General features: G+C 37.8%; 1 protein-coding gene across 1 annotated transcript in view; it reads left to right on the top strand.

The window, feature by feature from the left end:
* The window catches only part of ADCY8 (adenylate cyclase 8), a 122,726-nt gene that overhangs the window by 64,254 nt on the left and 34,018 nt on the right, over nt 1-24,454 (top strand). The window contains exons 5-8 of the mRNA XM_065669440.1: nt 1,182-1,309; nt 10,447-10,605; nt 14,441-14,711; nt 20,721-20,918. Coding sequence (XP_065525512.1) covers nt 1,182-1,309; nt 10,447-10,605; nt 14,441-14,711; nt 20,721-20,918 — 756 coding nt within the window. The remainder of the gene's footprint in view (nt 1-1,181; nt 1,310-10,446; nt 10,606-14,440; nt 14,712-20,720; nt 20,919-24,454) is intronic.

The raw sequence follows: 24,454 nt of genomic DNA, 5'->3' as shown, positions 1-24,454 counted from the left end.
AGGTACAGCCAGTGCTCCTGTATCCTCCTTAAAGTTGTCTCTTCCCCAGTGGTTTTAGTGCATTCCCATTCTTTTGATTAGTTCAGCCTCCACCATATGTTGCCATAGAGAAAGACAACAGAAATGCTGAAATAAAAACCATAGGCTAAATTTTGCTAACATCTAATGAACCAGTTTTACACATCATTATCCTACTCCCCAGCAATGTCTGGTCTTCATCTTAACATTTTGTCATTGGAGCCTTTACTGATTGGGTGCTAATATATACTTACTATTTCCATGATTCTCCATTGTAAAGACACTTCCCTGACTCAATTAGTAATGCTGTCTGTCCCTAGACACTTGCAGCTTTGCCCTCAAATTTTTATGGTCTCTGTTCCTGTGCATTGATTGTTTTCTGAGAGTGCCAAGCCAGAAGAATACATTGTACAAGTTTATGGCTAATCATGGTCTTACTTGTTTTATTTGTCTAGGAGCTGCAAAACTTTACCAACTGAGGTATTTCTTCTTGTTAGAAAAGGATCTTCTAAAATAATAATCCAATCACACAGTTATATGTTGTTTCAGTATATAATAAGGATGTTGTTAATATATATTTAAGAAATGAAATTCAGTATCTGCCTCTAGGGTAAATGATGTCTTTAGCTGGATTCCAAATAAACACCATTTCGCTGCAAGTCTAATGTAAGCCAGCTTCTCTGACATCCTTGACATTCAGATACTCGACCTGCTCCTATAACTGTTGGGAATGCCTGAGCTTGACAGTGGAAACTTCAGGTGGGAAGGGATTATCTGTAGAAGGAAAGAGGTTTTTCATGTATTTCCAGTGTAAAAAGGGGGCAGAAAGGGTACCCTGGAGGAATATAGTCTAAAATGGGTCATTCATTATCTCAGCAGGTGTTTCTGAATCCTTGGCCTAGCTTCCAGCCTAACACTGATGAAACCTTTCTTGCCATTAGCAAGGACACCTCTGATCAGCATAATGCAAAAAACACTATATTTTTTTTACTGCAAATGTAAAAGTACTTTATTTTTACAGTGAATTAAACCAGAATTGTACTCACCACAGGCAGGAAACATCAAGCAAGAAGTTTTTCTTTTTAATTATATTTTTTTTTTTAGTACTTTAAAAAGCAAGCACCTGAAAATCTCTTCTTTCTCTTTGATACATTTACATCTAGGAGCATCACTGTCTCCGGATAAAGATCCTGGGGGACTGCTACTACTGTGTATCAGGGCTCCCAGAACCTCGCCAGGACCATGCACACTGCTGTGTTGAAATGGGGCTCAGCATGATCAAAACTATCAGGTAATGTTTTTTTTTTTCCCTTCTTATTGTTCCTCCCAGTGTCCTGAACTTCTTATCTGAGAATGCTATTACTATACAAATAATTCCTATGGTGGTGCAGAGACCTCAGAATTATAACTGTGAAAATGGCAGGACTTTTTCGATCCATGTGATGCATGGGAACAGATACCAAATGTAATTTATTAATGTGTGCTGCTTCAGAGCATGTAGCACAGGACCTGTGTGTGCATTGTGAGCGATGGGTTTCACACTTCTTAATAGTTCTCATTTCATGCTGTTGTCATTTTTTAAGAGGAGCTTAAGGGGGAGGAGACTGAATTGCTTCCTAGATTCTCTTTAATAAAATAAAGCAACAACATAAACACATAAACGATAAACAGCTCTGGCAATACTTTATCTTGGAAACTAGCTCATAGAGAAACTCATAAGCACTGAGATTTGACAGATGGGCAAATTTTACTTCTTGAATTAGGTTGGTGCTTAAATTTACAAGTACTGGAAGTATTTTAATGAATTACTATAGTTACATTGAAGTTATATACACAAATTCAAAGTCTCCTTGTAAATCAGAGGTTGTTTACAGGAAATTTCAGAAAATATCACTACTTATAAAGCCTAAATCTTAGCTATATTTTAGCTCAAGTACTTAGCATACCTTACGAATTGGACTTGAAAATAAAAACAGATCAAAAGAAAACGAAGGAAAACAGGATTTATGCTACAATATCCCACCTATAATTGGAATTCAGGCACCTAAACTGTGGAAAGCAATCTAGGTACTTTTTTTAAATCCCTGATTCTTGTACTGGTTTAAGTTCTTTATGCAATCCATGTAGAAGGAAGTTTTAAATTAGACAGACCAGATTTTCTCCTGCAAATCCTCCGAGATTCCTGTTCATCCACTGACAACAGGCAGTTGGTAACATTGCATGGACCTGTACCAACACTTGTGGTGAGGCTGTACCCAAAAATCTACGATCTCACAGAATCACAGAATCCCAAGGGTTGGAAGGGACCTAAAAAGATCATCTAGTCCAACCCCCCTGCAAGAGCAGGGTAACCTACAGTACATCACACAGGAACTTGTCCAGGCGGGCCTTGAATATCTCCAGTGTAGGAGACTCCACAACCCCCCTGGGCAACCCGTTCCAGTGCTCTGTCACTCTTACAGTAAAGAAGTTCTTCCTGATGTTAACGTGGAACTTCCTATGCTCCAGTCTCAGGGTACCATTATTGAATGTTCATTCTAATCTTGTTGATGACTGCATGGTCAGTAGGAATTGAACAAGAATGTCAAGTCTCTTCACTACACAAAGTATAAAATAAGTCTGCATAGACAGATTAACACACAAGGGACTTCTGAATGTTTTCATACAGCTCATATCCACACAACTGAAGTGCCAATTTGTTGTTAATTGAGACTCTACAACTAGATCTTATACACCAAGAATCTAGATCTCAGTCTTGCCGCTCTGCTTTCTTGCAGACGTAGGGAACTGATCAGAACTCAACAAAACAATCCACGATTGGTACTTTCTTTGAATGATTTTTGGCATCACCGTATCTTGTTACAAATTTTATACAAGAAAAGCTTTTATTGTTTTTACACTTTTTATTACTTATTACAAGTGTTATTAAACTTTTTACTTACTTTTTCTTCTTATACTTTGCTTCCTTAACCACTGAGTACAATTGAAATGCAGCTTCTGGCCATGGAAGTTCCATGAAATCTGGTATTTACTGTAAAGCAAGAAAGCTTTGCCCTATCACGTTTGTGCATGAGCAAGAATGCTAACTCCATCTGTCTCACAAAACCCAACCTCCTTTAAACCCCACCTCCTATAAACTTTCTTTAGCTGCAGTTGGAAACACAAATTTAAATAAAAAGGACAAGCCTTTCATGAGGGGTTCATTTATTCAGCTGGTTCTCATATCTTTCACATGCAGTGTAACTCTTTCTGCACTCAGTTTTATTGTGTTAATGCCTGTCTGTACTGACAGCTGATAGAAAGGAGATACTAGTGGAATGTTTAGTCATCAGATGATAATGTTTCATTTTAACAGTTATCACCCAGGCTAAATGGATGTCAGAGATAACGCTACCTTCTCAAATGACCTTGTTTGTAACATCTCTGTGACTGGGAAAAGAGGAGGCGAGGGAGACTGTGTGAGGTCCAGCTCCTCAAGGCAACGTGGTATAATGACGGAGATCCCACAACAATCCACAGAACAGTGGAAATAAAAACAAACCTTTGTACTGGTATTTCTTTGGTAAATCAAGGAGTTCTGAGTGGTTTCATCTCTTGGATTATTTCCCACTAAAATACTATCTGAAAAGGTCATTATTTTGACAGACAAAATAGTCCCAACATACAACGTAACATCAACTCCGTAAATTAGATAGCAGCTTGTCTTCATTAAAACTCTCTAATTAACCATTAATATTAACATCAAGTCATAAGTGAGGGGGAAAAAAAGGAAACTAAACAAAAAGCCCTAATCCAAAATAAAAGAGAAAAAAACTAAAATAAAGAAACAAATTTTAAAAAGCCAAGCAACCAAAATAAAAACCCCAAAACACTACAATTATTTAAGGTAATCTCACTGACTGACCTCACAGGTTTCCTGCCTGTAACATAAACCCCTGCTTTTAAATTCATCTGCTGGATATTAAAAAAAAGTACAGATTAAGTGATCCATTCTTGTTAAAGAAGTTACTTGCAGTGAAACAGTCAGGAATGGCTTTCATATTCCATGTTTCATAAATCATTATTTAATTATGTAATAGTATAATTGAGCCAGTTCTGGATTCCTTGCACAGATAATTTCTTCTACAATGTACAAGGTTCAGCCCATGATGAAATGATCCTTGATTCACAGAAGAAAGTGTAATGTTTCACAAAACCAAAACTACTGCTTGCCTTCATTTAAGCAACCTGGTCGCATAGAAGGTGTCCCTGCCCACGGCAGGGGGGTTGGAACTAGATCATCATTAAGGCTGCTTTTGACCCAAACCATTCTATGATTCTATGAGTCATTTATGTATGGAGGCGGAAAGGGGTGTTGCAAGATATTCACAAGTTCAGCCAGTGCTTTTCAGACAGGCAACGCAGTGAATAGGTTTTACACTGGAACTTGATCGCTTTGTCACCTCCACTTGTCTGTTTCAGCCACTGACTGTGAAAGGACAGACTGCATCAGGGCAGTATATCTGCCCCTGGTTTTGCTGCTGGGTGGCTAAATGAATTGAACTGGGTAGGGATTAATAGGTCTGTGCACCTCTGAGACCTGTTTTCTTTGAATGTGCCATCAAATACAATCAAAACTATATTGGCAAAATGGCATAGGAGGCATTCAGCTTTTTATAATGTAGTTTTCAAATGAAAAAGCAGGCTTCTGCTAATATTGTTTGTAGTCCCTCGTGCTATATTAGTTTCCTGCCTTTCAGAGAAGACAGGCATAAGAAACAGGAATAGAACTGTGGTTTAACTCTGTCCATGTTTCTATACTGCCTGAACTCAGAGCCAGTCAGTTATACTAATGATAAGTCTGATGATATGAAACTTCTCCAGATTATAGTTTCTACTGACATTGGAATACAGATTAATTCCAAGGTAAACTCACCCTGGAGTTATTTAAACTGGCATCTTGGGATAATATCTATCTTAAATTGTAAATACAGTGCTGTGTAAAGTCCTTCTACAAAATGTTACATCCTGTGAGTCATGTTACCTGAGCTGTGTTCTTTGAACTCTTCAGGAGTTCAGAGCATTCTCTTTCTTAGTTTTTTTTAAATAATGGATGTAATCCTTCGCAAGCATGACACAGTTCCCAAAGTCACACCAAAAAGAACATTTACTACTCTCTCATGTCAGCACCAAAAAGCATTTGAGTTCATTTAGGAAAATTCCACAATCGTGTTGAGTCTAACAAAAAAGCTCTCTATGTAATTGAACCTTAGGGTCATAGAACAGTTCAGTTTGGAGGGAGACATCAGGAGATCACTAGTCCAATCTTCTGCTTAGGAGGGTTAGCTAAGACCCTTATTTACTTCAACCGGGATACATAGACTTTCCTATTACATCTGCCTCGGTGATAATAGCTATGTCTTGATGGCTAAATCAAAAAGCCCTAGGGAATGTTTAGCTGTCACCAAGGAAAATTAGCACAGACTGGCCAACTCCCCTCTTCTGTACTCCTTCTTGCTTCCAAAACCAGGCAGTTGCATTCAAATAGCCAACGGGAAATAGTCTTTGCCACATGCAAACTGCTGAACCTGGGAACAGGTTGTGAGAGAGCTAGTTGATTGGGAAATAAAAATGTTCTGGGGCTGGTTTAAGTGTCTTGAAGCACAGACAGAACCTTGCACAGTTAAACTGGGCAGCGCAGATGTAGCCAATGTGTCAGTATCTGAACCTGAAAGGTATGAATTCCAGGGCATTCAGATTTTTGGCAGCTACAGAAAAGGTTGAAAAACAGATTTCTGACTTTTGGCTCACCTTTTATATGCAAATAGGGAAACCTCTGATTAACAGCACAAAAATAAAATACCCATCAAAGAATGATGACCAAAAGGAAATGCCAAGATCCAATTAAAATCAATGACTTTTTTATCACTGACTTGACTGAAATGAGATGAATGGCATGAATATCATCAGTCACAATTTCTTCATCAGACAGCTTATGAGCTAAACAGGGCTGCTTTATACATCACCAGTAACGCGGCTTCGTGCATGATCCTTTTGCTTGTAGCGCAGTTGAAGCAAACGCATTGTTTTTAATTAGAAACTTCATTGATAATTAAATAAATTTAAGAGACAGAAGAAGTAAAATTGGTGGAACACATGAGCTCATGCAAAATAAACACTTTTTCTTTTTTTCAGTATGTAGTACATGCTATTATTTATGAGAAGTTTTTTCTGAATAAATAAATATTACCTGTGTTGATGAAGATGATCGAGGGTTTGTTGTTTCAACTTTTTAAATTGATTTTTTCCTATAGCAGTATATAAAGACTTCCTAAAGTATGTGGTAGTCTGCCTGTTAGGGAGCTGGATTTGACCATGATGAAGTTCCTTTCTATACATAAATCCAAAATCTATTTCACCCTATATTACTCCAAATTTTAAAGAAAAATAATCATCAGGGGCTGTAGTGACAGGACAAGGGGTAACGGGTTAAAACTTAAACAGGGGAAGTTTAGATTGGATATAAGGAGGAAATTCTCTCCTGTTAGGGTGGTGAGGCATGGGAATGGGTTGCCCAGGGAGGTTGTGAGTGCTCCATCCCTGGCAGTGTTCAAGGCCAAGTTGGATGAAGCCTTGTGTGGGATGGTTTAGTGTGAGGTGTCCCTGCCTGTGGCAGAGGGATTGGAACTGTATGATCTTGAGGTCCTTTCCAGCCCTAACTATTCTATGGTTCTATGACTTTTTACGTACCAATTGATCACATCACTTTTAAACTACAGCCATTTATTCTTGATTTAATTTAAAACCTTACAACAAAAACTTAATGAAAATTAATGTCTCCACAAACAGGTTCTCAACAGCTTTGTTCTCAGTCTTGTATTGCAAATAATAAAGCAATGGGAGCAAGACTAGTACACTGCTGTGCTTTGATTCATGCTCTGGATAGGGCTTGTTTAAATATAACTCAGACTGCCTGTGGCTCTATTCAATCAGGTCCCCTCATGCAATCAGTTTCCTACCTATCAGCATAAGAGCACATTGCTGTGAAGGGCAAGTAAGAGAAGGATGTAAAGACAGGACCCTACAGGTGCACCAGCAACACAGCGCAGAGAACAGCCTTCAGTCAAACGATGCAGGCAGGTAGCCAAATCAACAGTGACTGCAGATGAAGAGCTGAGGTCAAATATCACCTGAGCAGCCACAGGAAGAAGTTGCTGGGAGGCTGTGAAAGACAACAGATCAGGCAAGGGGATTAGGACCTTCAGTCGAATCTGCAGTGTCATGCAGGAAGCAGTGTGAACAGTACACCTATGGACGGTTTTGGACCGATACAGAAGGCCTATATGGCTGATTGAGGATGCCAAAGCCTTTTCAGGCCATCATCTTTTTATGACAGAGAAAAAGTTAAAATCCAGCAATCCTTGGTGAACACTTAATCACTGACAGGCTTGGGGCATTGAATGGTTCTCTGGGAAGCCTGTTTCAGTGTTTGACCACCCTCCCAGTGAAGAAATGCTTCCTAATGCCAAGTCTGAACCCCCCCAACAATGCACCTTTGAACTCTCTAGCCAGTCCTCTCCCAGTTTATACTTGTGCTTATTGCTACTTCATCTGGCATTTGGACATGTTAATTTCAAAGCCAATGATGATTGCTTAATGCTAGTATTTGTCCATTATTAAATACTAGTATTTATTAGTATTTATTAATTAAATATTATAGTGCTTAAAAATCTAAATTGGTCTAATGAGTACATGTGTATATAAATGGAGAGAAATAATACATAAATATATTCTATGTGTGCATTTTTCAATTAAAAGCTTTTTGCCCAATTATTCCTCTGTATCCAATTAGCTTTTATTTCAAGATAAAAAAATCAGACATAAAATGAGAAATAATTATCTTAGTCTGAACAAAGCAAAAAAGCAGATTAGGGAAATGATCCTGTGGGGAGTTGTGTGATAATTCCTCTGACAGTTACTATAGAATCGTAGAATCACCCAGGTTGGAAAAGACCTTTAAGATCATCAAGTCCAACTATTTCCCCAGCAGTGTCAAGACCACCACTAAACTATATGACTATGGGTCTCATCTACATGGTTTTTGAACACTTACAGGGACAGTGACTCTACCACTGCGCTGGACAGCCTGTTCCAATGCCTGACCACCCTTTCAGTGAAGAGCTTTTCCCTAATACCTAATCTAAACCTTCTATGGTGCAACTTGAGGCCATTTCCTCTTGTTCTGCCACTGGTTACTTGGGAGAATAGACTGACCCCTACCTCACAACTTCCTTTCAGGCAGTTGTACAGAGCAATAAGGTTCCCCCTGAGCCTTCTCTTCTCCAGGCTAAACAACCCCAGGTCCCTCAGCTGTTCCTCATAAGACTTGTGCTCCAGGCTTTTCACCATCTTCATTGGCCTTTTCTGAACCCACTCCAGGACCTCAATGTGTTTCTTGTAGTAAGGGGCCCAGAATTAAGTAAGTGTTAGTTTAGATATTTTTGTAGCATATGTATGAAATCTTCAAAACACATTACAAATTACAGTGTTCTCACTTCTCTCAGCTGTTCTCACAACTAATTCAGTGTAGAAGAGTTGTTTCCACATCCCATCTTCCAGAGACAGGTGGTTGTTTGATGCTGTTATTCCAAGCCCTCTTGCTTGCAAAACCATACAGAAATTTGTAAATGAAAAAAAATATAGAGTCAGTTTGTAATAGCAGATAGTTTATCAGATAAATCCCTTCTCAAAGCTTTGTTAATATTTTGTGATTAACTTTTAAAAATCTCTTCTGTTTAGATATCTGAAATACATTAGCTTACTGATATGATGAACGTATCTTGTTGCAGTCTAACTACTGCATTGGGATGTATCATGTGCATGCTTTTCTCCAAGGTTTTGAATATGTAGGAAATGGTAATAAAGTTGAATTTCTTATTTTCATTTCCTCACATTTTTATAGTATTCATTTCTCTCCATTTTAAAACTATCATGTTGGTTTTTTCTCATGGACTGAATTGATGTCTCATTGCAGCAATGAAAGGCCAAGTATTCAGTAATCAACTTACTCTTTTCTCCTCTAGAGTCCGCCAAGGTCATGACTGAAGCACCCAAGGCATGGGTAGTTAGCCTCAGAATTGTGTAATAGAGCTGGTTATTCTTCACCTTCTCTGTTGTGTGATCTTGCTGTGCTCCTATTGACTTCAGTGACTGTAGAACTGGAACTGTTTACAAAGAAACAGCAGCCTTGTTTTAGACCAATAGTAGCAATACACATTTCCCACCTTGAGCATGCTATTCACATATTAATGAACACTAGCTCTATTGTATTGCTCTCAAAAATAATGGTTGTCACACAGGCAAAACTGGATAAGTGCTCTCTTTGTCTTCTCAATGGATACAGCTCAATTATTAAAGTTGTGAGCTTCCCACAGTGGTGTGCTTGGCTATGTCAATACTGATGTGGAAGAAGCAGTCCTTGGTCTAAGGTACTGCTAAAGTGCCTATGGCTGTGAAAGTGCCTGTGGCTCATATCGGTAGAGGAAGGTGCTATTTTAACACAGTAAAATTCCCTTTATAATCAATAGACCTACTAATTGAAAACAATGCTGTGACAACGTCCCTTTCCTGAGAGTGTTAAGAAATATGCCCACATGCATTTACTTTTGAGAGGTGAAATGGTCTTTGCCGTCACACAGAAATGAAGAAACTGCATCCATCCAAGTTCTGTGCTTTTTCCTTGTACCTTCCCAACATGGACAGTGTAGCAGAATCAGAGTTTAAGATGGTTTGGGTGACACAGTTTAGTGGGAGGTGTCCCTGCCCATGGCAAGGGGGTTGGAACTTGATGATCTAAAGGTCCTTTCCAACCCTAACTATTCTATGATTCTATGATTATAGAGTGGCAACATTATCACAACAGAGCAAATGGTGTTCTGGCCAAATCTGCAGAAAATAATTCACATTTGGACAAAGAGTAATGCTGGAAAATTTCAGTAAACAAAGAAACATTTTTGAAACATTTAAAATTATTCCAAAAAGTACAAAAGAACATAAAAATATATGCAGGTTTGATGGTAATAGTTTCTGTAATGTTTTTGAATGCTTTTGTGTAATTTCAAGCTAAAGGACGCAGTGAGTTCAACTAAATCCTTTCACCCAGACATCCTTTCCTCTCCCTGTTGCTCCCTTTCTGCTAGGAAGAATATGTGTGCCACTGAACCATGTATGCAATTAAGCACTTAATGATAATCTGGCTTTTAGAGTCATTTTATCAGAACCTGTACTTTGTTACCTAGAAATCTGTAACTTCATTTTACAGACTAAGTTGTTCTCAATAACAAATTGACACTGTATTCTTCATCATACCATTTTCTAAAAGATATGGAAAAAATATGACATCTACTTTCATAAGTCTGGTCTTTTTTTCGTTCCTGTTTTTTTTAACAGATATGTTAGGTCAAGAACCAAGCATGACATTGACATGAGAATAGGTATACATTCGGGATCAGTTCTGTGTGGAGTGCTGGGCCTGCGGAAGTGGCAGTTTGATGTCTGGTCATGGGATGTGGATATCGCAAACAAACTCGAGTCAGGTGGAATTCCTGGGTAAGGCAATGTGTATTTCCAACAGTCAGAAAACACTGCCAACACAGTACTGTGCTGGCAAAACCTTGCCAAATGATTAACTGTCTTGTATTATCTCATCGACTATAACTCAGAGCCTTAATTTCTTAGTTAGATGTTGACTATTCCTGAGTTTTTCCAGGCTTCATTCTTTCATCCTGTGCATGAAAATGCTGTTGTGAGGCGCTAGGCTGTAATTTTTATTATTTCATGAGCACAGAGTGTGGGTAGAATGTGTTCATAGATTGCTACACTAATAACAAGATGTTATGGACATCTCTGGCTCTCTAGGAAGTCTTTTTAATAATTTGATGCTTTGGTAGATGTTTCGAGACATTTATGTCAACCTGTCTGTGTGTGAAAATATATGGTTTTCCATTGAGCTGCCTAGTCTTCCTTTGTCTGAGGTGGCTGATTCACCAGGAAGACAGAAAATTATTTCTGACTGACATGGCCCACATCTCACAGTAGTTTGGAATCTGTAAATCCTAAATTTGAAGCAACAGTAGTGGTTTCAGGAATCCTCTGTTCACTCCCAGTTCCCCCATCCATTGATGACAGATGCAGCAAAATTCAGTTTTTGGCCATGGAACATAAGAACAATAGCAGTGAACATCATTATGCAGAAAAAAAATCTAAGTGATGCTGTCATCTTGAGTAAGCAAGGTTTGAAGTCATCAAATCTGAGTCATATGCTGTACTTCCTACACAAACATCAGGATCTGTCATGGCTGTCATTTCCAGGAAGTTAGAAAGATATTTGCTTTATACTGTATTTGCAAATGCATTACCCTTCCACCTTTCCCTATAGTAGATCTTTATAGCAACACATATTCTTAGAATCAGCAGAAAATGAAACATTTCATGCTCTGAAAACATCTATACTCTCTGTATGTCACCAGTGTATAAAATTGCAGAAAGAAAATTCTTTCCCTGGTGCTTTATCCCACACATTAGCCCCAGATGAACGGAAAAGGTTACGTGCTGCTTTGTTAACATTATAGCTGTTAATGCATGCAAGTATTATGGCTATTAATGAATAACCCAGAGAATGTACCACCTTGCTGTTGATAAAATGTCTGGTTAGGCTGCTGTCTATTTGCTATATGCAGAATTATTTCCACTCCTGTATATCAGTTTGCCAACAGAACAAAGCCTGTACGTGACAACAATTCACTAAGTCCTTCAAAACAATGATTTACATCAAGCTTACTTAGTGTGCAGCGGAGACTTAATATCGCAGTTAAGTTGACTTCAGCCCCTCCTTACTTCTCCCCGCTGCCAGCATTCAAATCCCTCTGCTTGCCACAATAATGAGATCATTCCCATTCCCAGAGCTGCACTGTTTTCCTGTGTCATCAGATAAGCTGTTCTGGGGTTATAAGTGGCCCTGCTCCCACAGCATGAAATACAGCCCTTTCCTGAGCGTACAGCAGAGGGAGGCAGCTTGCCTGCCCAGGATGGGAAGGCTCCTGCCACCCAGGATCCACAGTTCGGAGGCAGGAAAGAAGAGGCTCAGCTCTTCCCCTTTGTAGTTGCATATTGCCCTGGGGCCTCTTAAACATGGGTCATGCAGGGACAGATTGCCCTGAGTGAATGAGCATAAGAAGGAAGATCAACTATGGTGGAAGGAGGAACCGGGGAGCACAGAGGAAAAGTAATCATTTCTGGTTCTCTGAGAGGAAAAAAGTGTCTTCAACACCTGAGAGGAAAGCTGTGTAAGATCCTACAGTATTATTTTAGAGACAGTCTTCTGCCAGGGACCCATCTTCTAGTAGTTTTCATGTGGTATATCTAGGTATTAATTAACCCGTGGCATTGAACTGGCATAAAATGTAGTTATCAGTTTTCCACTCTGTACCAATGACAAAGTATCATCTAAAGCTTTGGACCTGATATATTTTCAGCAGTATGACCAGTTATACTTTTATTTTGATCTCAGGTTCACAATTTACTGTATTTGCATAAAATTAGAAAGATATCTCTCCATTCTACACTTTAAGTTTCTTTCAGCAAGTTGTACAAAAGGTGAAACTAGAAAATATTTTTAATCAACCAAACGTTTATTAATATTTGATCTATTTAAGGGTATTACATTGAAGGCCAGATCCACATTCTAATTAAAGCTGTTATCATTTCCATTATAAAATCCGTATTTCAGGACTTTATAATGCAATATTCCATAATTATATTAGTTGAAACTCAGCACAGAGTCACCCTAGTGTCTAAGGTGTTATTTTCTTTTTTTTTTCTTCTCTTTTCTTTCTTTTTTTTTTTTTTTTAATTAATACTTCACTTTAATCAATTTCCCCGATTTGGGTTTCTAAGAGCTACGACACGCATTATCTTTCTGAGAGGTCATACGTTTTGTTTTTAAAGTCCAGGACAAGAGCTGCTTATATTTGAGAAACATTTTTACTGTTTTTTGTTGTCAGTTTAACTGACATTTGACTACAAAAGAGAACTAACTTCTGTGGACATTATAACAGCATGACTTCAGGCAGAGAAAGTTGTATAAAACCTGAATTGTCTTCAGAGGGAAGGTGAGACCATGTTACAAAATGGCCGAGATGCAAGTTTTTGAGCTTTTAATTAAATACTGATATTTAATACTCCACACTGGCTTAGTTTGTGTGAAATTCTGATACTCCTGGGCATTTCACACTGCTTAAAGACAACCAGCACATTATTTTCTGGCAATACATGCACATCATATGTGCACGTACGGCCTTTTACTCAATCACTATTTTATACAATTTAACTCTTAGTGGCATTCTTCAAATTCCAGAAGGAAGTTCCCAAGGGGCATTTCCTTAAGTGGAGATAATCTAATCTGTGATGCTGGAGAAAAATGACTCAAAATGTGTCATCAAGAAATGGCCAAGAATTTTAGCTGACAATGAGTTTTAGGAATCCGTCTGCAAGTCTGACTTTCAGGTAGTGCCATGCATCCAAAGTCTGAAAAAAAGAACCAATTTTTATGGAGTCACTACTTCTCTTTGCTTGAGTTAGACAAATGTCTGATGAAGATCTACTTTTACTGCATTTATAGCACTGCATTATAAAGTACAGAATGGCTAACCATGTGGATGTTTTTAGAGGTGTCTGCAATTTTTTCTACATGGAATTTGAATACTTCTTAAAAATAGAAATAAGAAAGACCCCACAGGTTTGCTTGTCAACATCCAAAGGACTAGCATACTTTTTTCAAAGTTTGGGCTTTCTTTAAGCCGTCATCTCTTTAATTCAACTTTTGCAAAAGCTTTCTGAACTCATTGCTTAGTCTTACCAGAAATTATCACCCTACTTGCCTTTGTATAAATTCCCTATTCCCCTAATTCACTTCAGATGCAATCAGACCATTAATTTCAACTGTCTAAGCTACTTCAGGTAACCAAGGAAATTAAAGAGCTTCACATAAACTGCTCTAATGCGTACCATATATTTTCCTCTCACCATAAGTGGCAATTTTAATTCACTATGAATAGTATTTTATTACGGAAGGTCTGCCATTAAACTGCTACTGCAAACAAAGGTATCAGGTGTGAATACCAAAGTGATTTTCCTGTTATAGGAATTTGTGCATTCATAACATCCTATTGATGTGAAAAAGTCTTAAGAGTATTTGTCCCCAAATGAAGCCCATGTTTGTTGAATACACTATTTAATTTTCCTTATAGAAATCATCATATACAATAGAAAATCTTCTATTTTTCCATCATATTAAAAATGATACAGAGTTCATGAACTCCTTTTTACCTATGCGTATTAGAGCACAGTCAGTATTTGCTACTACTCATTTATTTCACTCACACAGGAGAATTCACATCTCCAAAGCCACTCTGGACTGCCTGAATGGGGATTATAAAGTTGAAGAAGGGCACGGCAAAGAACGTAATGAATTCTTGAGGAAACACAACATCGAGACTTATTTAATTAAACAACCTGAGGAGAGTCTGTTGACTTTGCCTGAAGATATTGTGAAAGAGGCTGTCAGCTCCTCCGACAGAAGAAACAGTGGAGCAACATTTACTGAAGGATCCTGGAGCCCTGAACTTCCATTTGATAACATAGTGGGAAAACAGAATGTAAGTCAAACATCTTTTAATGTAATCAAGTATGAATGCATGCTTGAGTGCATTTCAATAATGGAAGCCTCAGAGAAGACATATTCATCTTTAACCTTTATTCTAACACACACTGTAACAGCAGAGGATTAAACAAATTGTTTCAGGGCAGAAATAAATCATATATTCAAACCGGGGAAATGCCAGTGGACCAGAGGCTTTTGCATTTTTTGCCAACTGAAATTAAATACTACATGCACAGCTTGGTTTTAGTTGAACCAGTTCATAAAGAAGTAAATTAAAAGTAAAGCAAAGCTAATGTTACTATACGAGCTGGGACGTTCTAGTCAGAGTGTGTATCTCATTGCACAGCTTCACTGCATTGCCTTGAGCGAACAGGCATTTTGCCAGAGGAAAAAAGCATAGTGTAGGTTATTCATACATAAGGGAAAGAAAAAGTTCTACCTTTAAAAAATACCTCATGAAAACAGCTCATCCATTCTTCATTTATTTTTTTTTTTTAATAAAAATTATTAAGAACTTAGATTCTAAGACAAAATTAAAGTTCACAAGGAGGAGAGTTACACTCTAAGGTAAAGTGTAGCTCAGTGGAAATATGAGTGAGAAACAGTTGCTCCTGATCAGATCTTTCCCAAAAGCATTGCATGGTTAATTGCTAGCACCCTGGGAACCAGCAATTCTTGGACAGTCATAAAAATAGCTTGGTGAAATCTGCTTGCTTAGAGAATCACAAACAGAAAGTTTAAAATGGCCCCAGACTCTTCACTGCATTTAAAAGGTCGATGAGTCTGTATGAAACAGTCACCTGGAGTTTCCTTCCATTTTTCTGAGGGATCTGTAATGACGTGATATATCATTTCTTCTGCTGCACATACTTAGTCCTACTTGTCTGCACTGTCTGTTGAGCTTCAAGCATTGTTGTGTGGAGGTCTTGCTTTGTCAACTGTCCTTTGCTTCTTACAAATCTGCTCAGAAGTGTAAAGCCTTCAAAATCAATCAATCTATGGTGGTGTCTTTGTCTCTTCAAACAGAAATGGAGCATGACATAGTTTGCTATTATATAAAATGTGTTTTATATATGTTCTGTAAATCTGTGTATCTGCATGTACACTGCCTTTTAGTATTCTCTGTATTTTGTTGACCCGTTTCTATATTCTTATTCCATTAGGAATAGAGGTATGGGTGCATGTTGCTATGAATATCTTCTTATCTTAGTTTCTTCTTCTTTCCCTTTAAGACATTCCAATTTCTATAGTCCAAAAAATCTATACTGAGTAGGTATTCTTTCATTGATCATTTCCTCTGCTAAATCTGACCTTGATAATAGCAAAAAGAAGCAATGAGATAAAGGACTAGTGTTTTTATGCGATTATTGAAAAACTCTCACCCAATAAATGAATAAAAAGCCCATGAAAATCATTGAAATAGGCATAACTAAACATTTGTTGTAAAGCAGAGTTTTGTCTTACGGCAGTAAACATTTTTTGAATAGTTTCTCACTGTTTTTTTAAGAACTTGTTTTTGTGCTGGAAATAGCTATAATTTTGCATCACCCAGCTTTACAATAAGCTTTTTGGTGGAGAGAAGATTTTAAAAATCTGTTATTCTATGTGTGATTCAATTATTATGTAATTTTCAATTTTAAAGTTGAGACAATAGGCATTGCTGCTCATAAATAATGTATTTCAGCTCAAAATTCAGATGATAGATTTAAATTGTACTAGGATATCGTAGCTTTTTTCTGTCTTGGACAGAATAAGCATTTAATGACATTAATTACGTAGCCAAAGTCACTAGCAGCAACAGATGTTGAGAATCCAAGTAGCTGCAACCCAACAAAGAATCACTTCATATTTTTTAATATTTGCCAACAGCATTCAATTGATTTATTTACCCAACATATGTTATAACAAAATTTGAGCATCTCTGAACACGTTTCTTACTTTTAGCTGTAGTTGAGGTAGGAAGAATATGAAATGGCAAAGTCTCTGGTGAGTTCTCTTGACAAAATCAGATTCATCTCAAACCATATTCTTTACCTCAAACACATTTCCCATGGGCAGTCTAAGTCAGTGAATGAAGATACATTGATACATGTTAGAAACAGAATAACCACTCTTTATGTATGCAGTCACAGACCTTAACAAAAACTACACGCATCTAAAGCACATTAAACACCATGTGCCTTGGCTCTAATGGTGAGTCAAGCCAAGGATTCAAGTGCCTGCTCTGAAATTCAGACCATGCCCAATATGGATAGAGTTTTCTGTTCTCAAAACAAATGTCTAGGCTTCTTTCATAAAGCAAAGAAAGTTGTACAGAAGCTATTTTATGTAAAGAGAGTAAAGGCCTTCTACTAAAAGAAATTAATAGCTGAGGAAGTGTCATTTGTTTGGTAAGTCTTACCAAAGAAATAGCTGAAGGCTATAATATGATCACTGTGTGTGCGGTGCTGGAGGCACCTGATGAGCCTGTAATGATGTGAATTAGGAAAAAAAGCATGTTAAAATGTCTATATATTCTACAAGCATAGTTTAGTGGTGGCTGCAGTGAATCTTAGTAGTTATCACAGAAATTATACCAAAAGGCTGACAGGATGACAGGCAAGTATACACAGCAGGGTGTAATTCATTTCAAAACCAAAGCGCCTGCAGTTGTGCACCTACTGACAGTGCCTACTGTCCCAGGTGTCGATCTCCCACACCACTCTGCTCCTAAATATAAGGGTCTAGTGCTACCTGTGGTCCTCTGTGTGAAACATGTTGATTAAGAGCTTGATTCACCCTCACACCAGCTGGTCCCTACCACCGACCAGCAGCACATGGCATTCCCATAGGTCCTATGCCATATTTTCTATCTCCAGACTGCTGTCCAGCATGCCCTAGGGCATGTCAGCTGACAACAGAATCACAGAATCACAGAATCCCAAGGGTTGGAAGGGACCTAAAAAGATCATCTAGTCCAACCCCCCTGCAAGAGCAGGGTAACCTACAGTACATCACACAGGAACTTGTCCAGGCGGGCCTTGAATATCTCCAGTGTAGGAGACTCCACAACCCCCCTGGGCAGCAACAGCTGTGTATGACAGGACAATTGAATGTGCCCTGTGTGTATATTACCAATAATAAAAACTTAGACTCCAAGTACCTAGATGCCTTCGTTTAGGTGTTTTCCTGTTGAACCAAACCCTGTCTCTGTCCTATCTCTTTAAACATGTGACTTTGTTTTTTACCATTTCCCTTCAAGACCTGGTGTTTGCATTATGAAAAAAAAATTAATATGAAGCGTTCCTATAGTTTTCTAAATAGCACTGATTAAAATTTCCCTTCTTGAGGTGAGGATGCTTGGACTTGTTGCATGAAAACTTTGCAGGAAGGAAGTGAAAACGATCAAGCTACCTTTTAAGAATCTCTATGTAATACATCTGAAGTTGGAGTTTTATTATTTGTTTGGTTTAATTCATCATATCTTTAAGTCTCAGATGCAAGTTTAGCTAGGGTTTTTCCTAACAGAACCTTGTATGTGTTCCTATTCAATGAACTGTTATTGTCAGCATCGGGAAAGTTCAGAAGCCTATTGTAGAATTCACAGCCGTACTTTCCTATGAATTGCTGTTCACAAAAGTGTAGGAGAGGTAATAGAGTGAACTACTATTTCTTTACATTAGTGTACCAGAGTTTTAAAAGACACAGGGCAAAGAAGAGGCGAGAAAGACAAAATGTAGTTAAAAAATATCGTTGAGACAGTAATTTGCATGATATTTTTCACTGTTGTTATCACTAATTACAGCAAAGCAGTTTTCATTAGTATGTTTATAGGTGTGAAGGAAAGAAGACTCTACTAAACTCGAATATGAATTTCCTTGTTATCCTCTAAAAATAAATGTAACTTCAGAGTCCAGTTTTGCACCAATACTACTGGCACCATTGCCATACTGGTGATATTATGTCATGTTCATCTGCCATCAATTGTAAATCACTTCAGACATTCACCAAGAAGACAATTCTTCATATTAATCCATTTTTAAAATACAATGTGAAGAAAATGTAGTCACCTACTGGGATGAATTGAAGTTATTTTCTTTTTGTATATAAAAAAATGCCCAGCTAAAACATTAGGGAGCTTCCACATCCTCATTTTCAGTGGATATGTAACAATATGAACTAATTCTGAGGTATTAATGCACACAACTTCATCTGATTTGGTATCATGGTTTAACAGTGATTTCAGATACACTTGTGTGATTTCACCACCACAGATTGATAATAATATTCATTTCTTCATAGCTCAGTTTAGAAGAGATAGGGATACCTAAACTTAGCGTGTAGCAATATAGCATTAGTGCGTAGTGTCTTAGTGCGTAGTAATATAGTATTTACCCAGTTGACTCAGTAGATTGTTTTTCTGCAATTTGGCTCTAACCTTAGTTTCAACCTCAACACCAAGGATAAGATATAGATCCAGGCATGTCTGAGACTTTGGCATGAGAAAAGTCTCCTTGATACTTATTTTCTCCAAATGCTGATGGTATTGATTTTCTGCACAGAAGATAGGGACATTTGAGTGGTTTGCCAAACCTTCTGTACTGAATTCTTTTTTCTACTAAAACAAACAGGAAGTTTGCTGTTCGCTTAAATAGAATATTTCAATCCTGGTATCCTTTTCCACCTCTATTTTGGGCTTTTAAGTTACTCATCAAAAGATGGAATATGAGAAAACAAGATGCTATCTGTGACTACAGAGTCCACTAACTTTATTTTAAGATTGTAAAGAAAATTGTCTCTTGGGGTTTGGTAGTGGGTACCTGAGCCCTTTCTGTGTTTTAATGTGCTCTCCAAGATTCATTAGAATATAATTGCTGACTATGACTTGAATGTGAAAAAGGGAAACCTGCATATATAATTTGCTGTACGTATCCCATGATCCAGAAGAGTTGGCTTTCCAGAGAAATCTAGGGATAACCCATCCCAAACTTCTGTTTCCAACAATGCCTAGTAAGAGATAGAGCAGAAGATCTTTTCAGCAAGAACCTATGGGGGCAACTTTTGTCAAGTAGAAGTGTATTTCTTATCCATATTAATTTTGAAATGTCTTATGCTATGATGTATGAAGGTTTATCTCCTTTCCACCCATTAACATTCCTTAATCCTTGGGAATATCACAGGTAGTAGAGTTTATTTTTCCATTCAAGTGGAAAAGTGCTGCTTCACTGTGGTTTGTGTCATGAAATCATACCATGAAACTGGATTGAGTTATTCTCTTTATGAAAGCAAAGTCTAACTCTTTCCGGAAGGTGAAGCACCCTTCATACTATCTCTGCTAGCTTTCTCTGCGAAGCTATGCAATGGTATTTATTTTTTATTCTTTTTATTAGTCAATGAAATACCAAAGGAATGATGCATTCAAGACAATTTTTAAAATAATAATAAGAATTACAGTTAAATTAAACCATACAGCCTAACTGTAATCTAGACTGGCTAAAATATACCAGTAGTGAAGAAGAAAACCCATGCTGAAGTAATCAGAAATGTCACCTTCTTCACTCCTGCCTTAACTGTTCTGTTCCTTAACTACACACATCCAGTAACTTTAAGATCAAGAAAAAACATCATTACTCCGTTTTGTGACTTCTGTTTTGTGACTTCTGTTTTCTGTAGCTTCTGTTCTTATTTGTTAAAACACACCATTAAGTCAGATACCGTGCTGTGATTTTGGTGTGTACTCCCCTCATGCATGCTCTAATAACTAATTAGCAGAATCTGGAAAGAGGAATATTGTCCTAGTGTGCAGTGCAACAACAAACCTGTATAAAAGAGGGCATTAAAGTGCTCCCCTTAATATACTGTATGTGTTTAGTGGAACAGACATTTTTTTTACACTTCTATAAATTTCATTGAATGAATTGCATGGAATGCTGTAACGGTTTGCAGTGCAACATGAACTAAAACATTGCATTTTTAACCCAAGGGGACCAGCAGGTTTATTCTGTTTGCATGTGCTTTCCCCTAGACTCTGGCTGCCCTAACAAGAAATTCAATAAATCTGCTTCCAAACCATCTTGCACAAGCTTTGCATGTCCAGTCTGGGCCTGAGGAAATTAACAAGCGAATAGAGCACACCATCGACTTACGGAGTGGCGATAAATTGAGAAGAGAGCATATCAAGCCTTTTTCACTGATGTTTAAAGACTCCAGCCTGGAGCATAAGGTAGCTGAGTCTTGGTAGCTGCATTATTCGCAACTCGAACTGTAATAAATGTCCACTGAAGTCGAGAAGCTGTAGGTTCTGGCTTGAGTTGTTTGTTTTCTGGTCTTTTCTTTTTCATTTTGTTCCATTTTTCAGAAGTTGGGGCTGAGCTAGAGGTCATAATAGACAGTGTCATGATGCAGGTGTTCCAATGCTGCAGTGATTATGTTTCATCGTTGGAAAATACGTACACTGAGCAAAGTCTGCTTCTGAAAGCAACAGCTGTTTGCCAGGTTTCACTTGCTGTTGAGTACAAGCAGTTTTCTGTCAGATGACAGGCTGCTTTGGCACAAAAGGTGACTTAGCATATTAATAAACTGACACTTCTGTTCAAAACATATATCTATATTTATATAGATATGTTTCTTTTGTTTAGTCATAAGACCCATCTGACGTCCTCTAGACAGCTGCTGTTTAATTCAATTAAAAACTAATATGTCAACTTTTTGTTATAAACATCTTTTTTTTTTTTTAATGTCTGCTTCTAAGAGGTAAATATAACAGCAATTTAAGGAGGGGGAAGAAAAGAACCATGCTCTAATCCAGCACATGACATAGGTCATATTTTAAATATTGATAAAGTTTTTAATTGCATCTGGGTGACAAATGCCTGTTTAAAAGTCAACATTTTTAACAGCTTTAATGCATTTTCTTCTCAGTCTGACATTTCCAATGGAAAACTGTACCGCAATGTTTGAAAAGTGGTGCTTTCATTCAATTTTTCCTTAAGTGTTAGTCCCAGCCTGCAAGCGCAGGCAATAGAAACACAAAATCCTTTCAGTAAAGTGGACTGAATCATTTTTCTGTCCTCTAAAATGGACTGGTTTTTAGCATTACATAGAGGTAAAGCTTTGAAAAATAACAACATTGCTGTATTTGCTTTGGTTCATCCACCTTGAAGAGCCGGATGGTTGCTGGCTAACAACTTCCTTGCTTGTCTTCAGGATGGTGGGGTACCATAAATATACTCAGAGAAGGATGGGGAATGCACAGGGGTGATGGGGATTGAGGACAGATGAATCAGAATGTCCTCTTCATCACAGGCAGGAGTGAAGTCTTATGGGACAACACGCGAAATGTCCCTTCCTTCCCCATTCTCCTGTGCTGCAATTACAGGTTTGTCCCAATAGCCTTAATGTTAAACCGTAGTCTAAAGGCTGTCATAAAAAAAAACCAAACGTGTGAACTGGTTTCCTACAGAAACTAACTATTTCCTCCATGTTATCTTGTATTACTTTTACTTTCTTCCTTCTTCCTGTCCATTTAGAAAACAAAACAAACTCAGATTTAAACTGGGATCTCATGAGGCTTTTTCAGCAGCCTTTTGCTTCTGCTCTCCCCCTAACCTTTCAGTCTAAAATGATGTTTTCTTCTAGCCATTAACATTTTGCAGCTGCTTACATGACCTTCTACATCAGAATCTTGAGCTGCTCCTTGCAGTGTTGCTAAGCAAGAAGAGAGTCTATGTCTACAGGCTTCACAATTCCCACTGCCATGCTCATTTGCTTCCACTCAGCTCTGTTCAGAGCAGTGGCAGCTTCAAGTATGAGGTAGCTCTGAACTAAAGTAACTTCTATGCAACATCCTCTGCCCTCACATTTAGACATCACACTTTCAGACAGCACTGGCATTTGCCTAATATTTATTCCATTTACTGCAAGCACTTCTCACCCCAGACTCCAGTTACTCAGTAGGCAGAATAACCAGAACCCATAGCTCAGATCCTGATCGACAAGTTAACCTCATTAAATGAGAATTGTATTAATGCTCTGTACCCCAAACCACGGAGAACTGAGTAATCATATGAACAATAAACTGTATTTGTTCCTCCTGTATTAGTAACAGAACTACCATATCATGGGATCATAAAACTTTTGGGGTGACTTAACAGATATGAAATGTCATGCTGGACTTCTTTTTAAGCAGTCTGGGTTGCTCTGGGGCTTATTTATTGCAAAACAATTGCAGACAGCAGATTTACGTTACCAATGAAAGCCCCATTTTATTTCCTTTAAGGTTTCAGGAGGTTAAAAACAAATTTCCAGAATCAGCATGCCCAGAACTACCATGGGAGCCAGCACAGCTCCTGGTTTACAATGTTTTAAACGAGTGGTATATCACAGTAGTTTAAGCCATTGGTACATCTTCCCACTCCTCTCTTATCTTATTGCTCTATATCCTTCCTGGCAATAGAAAAATGTAGATTCCACAGCAAACAGTAGCAGTTGCACTAGTGAATCGTTTAGTATATATAGTATATAGTATATATATAGTATATATAATATATAGTATATATAGTATATATAGTATATATAGTATATATACTATATATTTCCATATGAATTTAATAATATTTCATCCTTTAGAATATTTTTGCAGGATCCCTATGCAGTATATTTTATAGATTCTTTACCTAAATGGACTAGTCACTGCTAACTTGTATTTCACTCATTAGCACTGGATATCTCATTTAAAGATGAATTCACTCTCTATTTTCCTAGTGGATATTTTCATAAATATGATGTAGGCAGATAGAACAAAAGACTCATCACAGGAGAGTACTTCTAATGGTAGCATGAAGATATACTATGGGATTCCAAATCTATTTTAGATGATTTCCAGTATATTATCATGATGGTCTGACTTAACAGCAGTGACTTGGAAATATCAGACATGATATTTCATACAGGGTAAAACATAGTAACAGGGCATGGAATTTTACATGCTGGTAGGGGTTTTTGTTAAAGAAAATTTCCAATATAAAGATTTTAATAAAGATATTCTAAGTCTTCCAACATATTTGCATTAGGATTATGAATCAGACTGGTCTTACAGGTGAAGTGTTTACATATTTCCTGGGAGGTAAGCACACGGAGAATATCAAAAAAGCTTTGAATTCACAGTAGAGGTTTTCTTACGTCAAAGATGAGACCTAAATATCTGAGTTTCTCTGTTTCAGAATTTCTCTTGGGCAAGATGAACAGAAATTAAATGAATAGGGGAAAAAATTGCCCTTCCTATACGCTGTACCCTTGCAGACATGAGCCTCACTGCTTTCCTGCAACCCAAAAACTTCCAGTGGCAAGCAGGTCTGCAAGAAACACTGAGCAAATTCTATACCTGTTCAGCATCTTCCTTTTTGTAACTGATCACCAACTGAATCTGTGTCTACCCTTTGGTATTCTCAGGAGTTCATCCACCTCTTCTTCTACCTGGGGCTTCCTGACAAATCTTCTTCTGTCCCTCCCCCGTACTGCAGAAGATTTTCCAGTTGCACAAACAACATTGCTCTGAAAAAAAGGAAAAAAACACCTCTTCCCTTTCATCCATATGGTCCTGAGTCAAACAGCAGCAGTGAGGATAAGACCAAAAACTTTACTCTCCAGCGCACAAACATGTTTTCTAGGTGAACATGTAAAGCCTGTTGTATTACCATTACTCCCTTTTCAAACAGCCCTGGACTGAGAGAGGAGAGGTGGGGAATAAGCATCATTACC

Source organism: Lathamus discolor, chromosome 2 (assembly GCF_037157495.1).
Source record: "Lathamus discolor isolate bLatDis1 chromosome 2, bLatDis1.hap1, whole genome shotgun sequence".
Taxonomy (NCBI): Eukaryota; Metazoa; Chordata; class Aves; order Psittaciformes; family Psittacidae; genus Lathamus; species Lathamus discolor.
The sequence above is the reverse complement of the archived record's forward strand: the minus strand, read 5'-3'. Positions and strand labels throughout refer to the sequence as shown.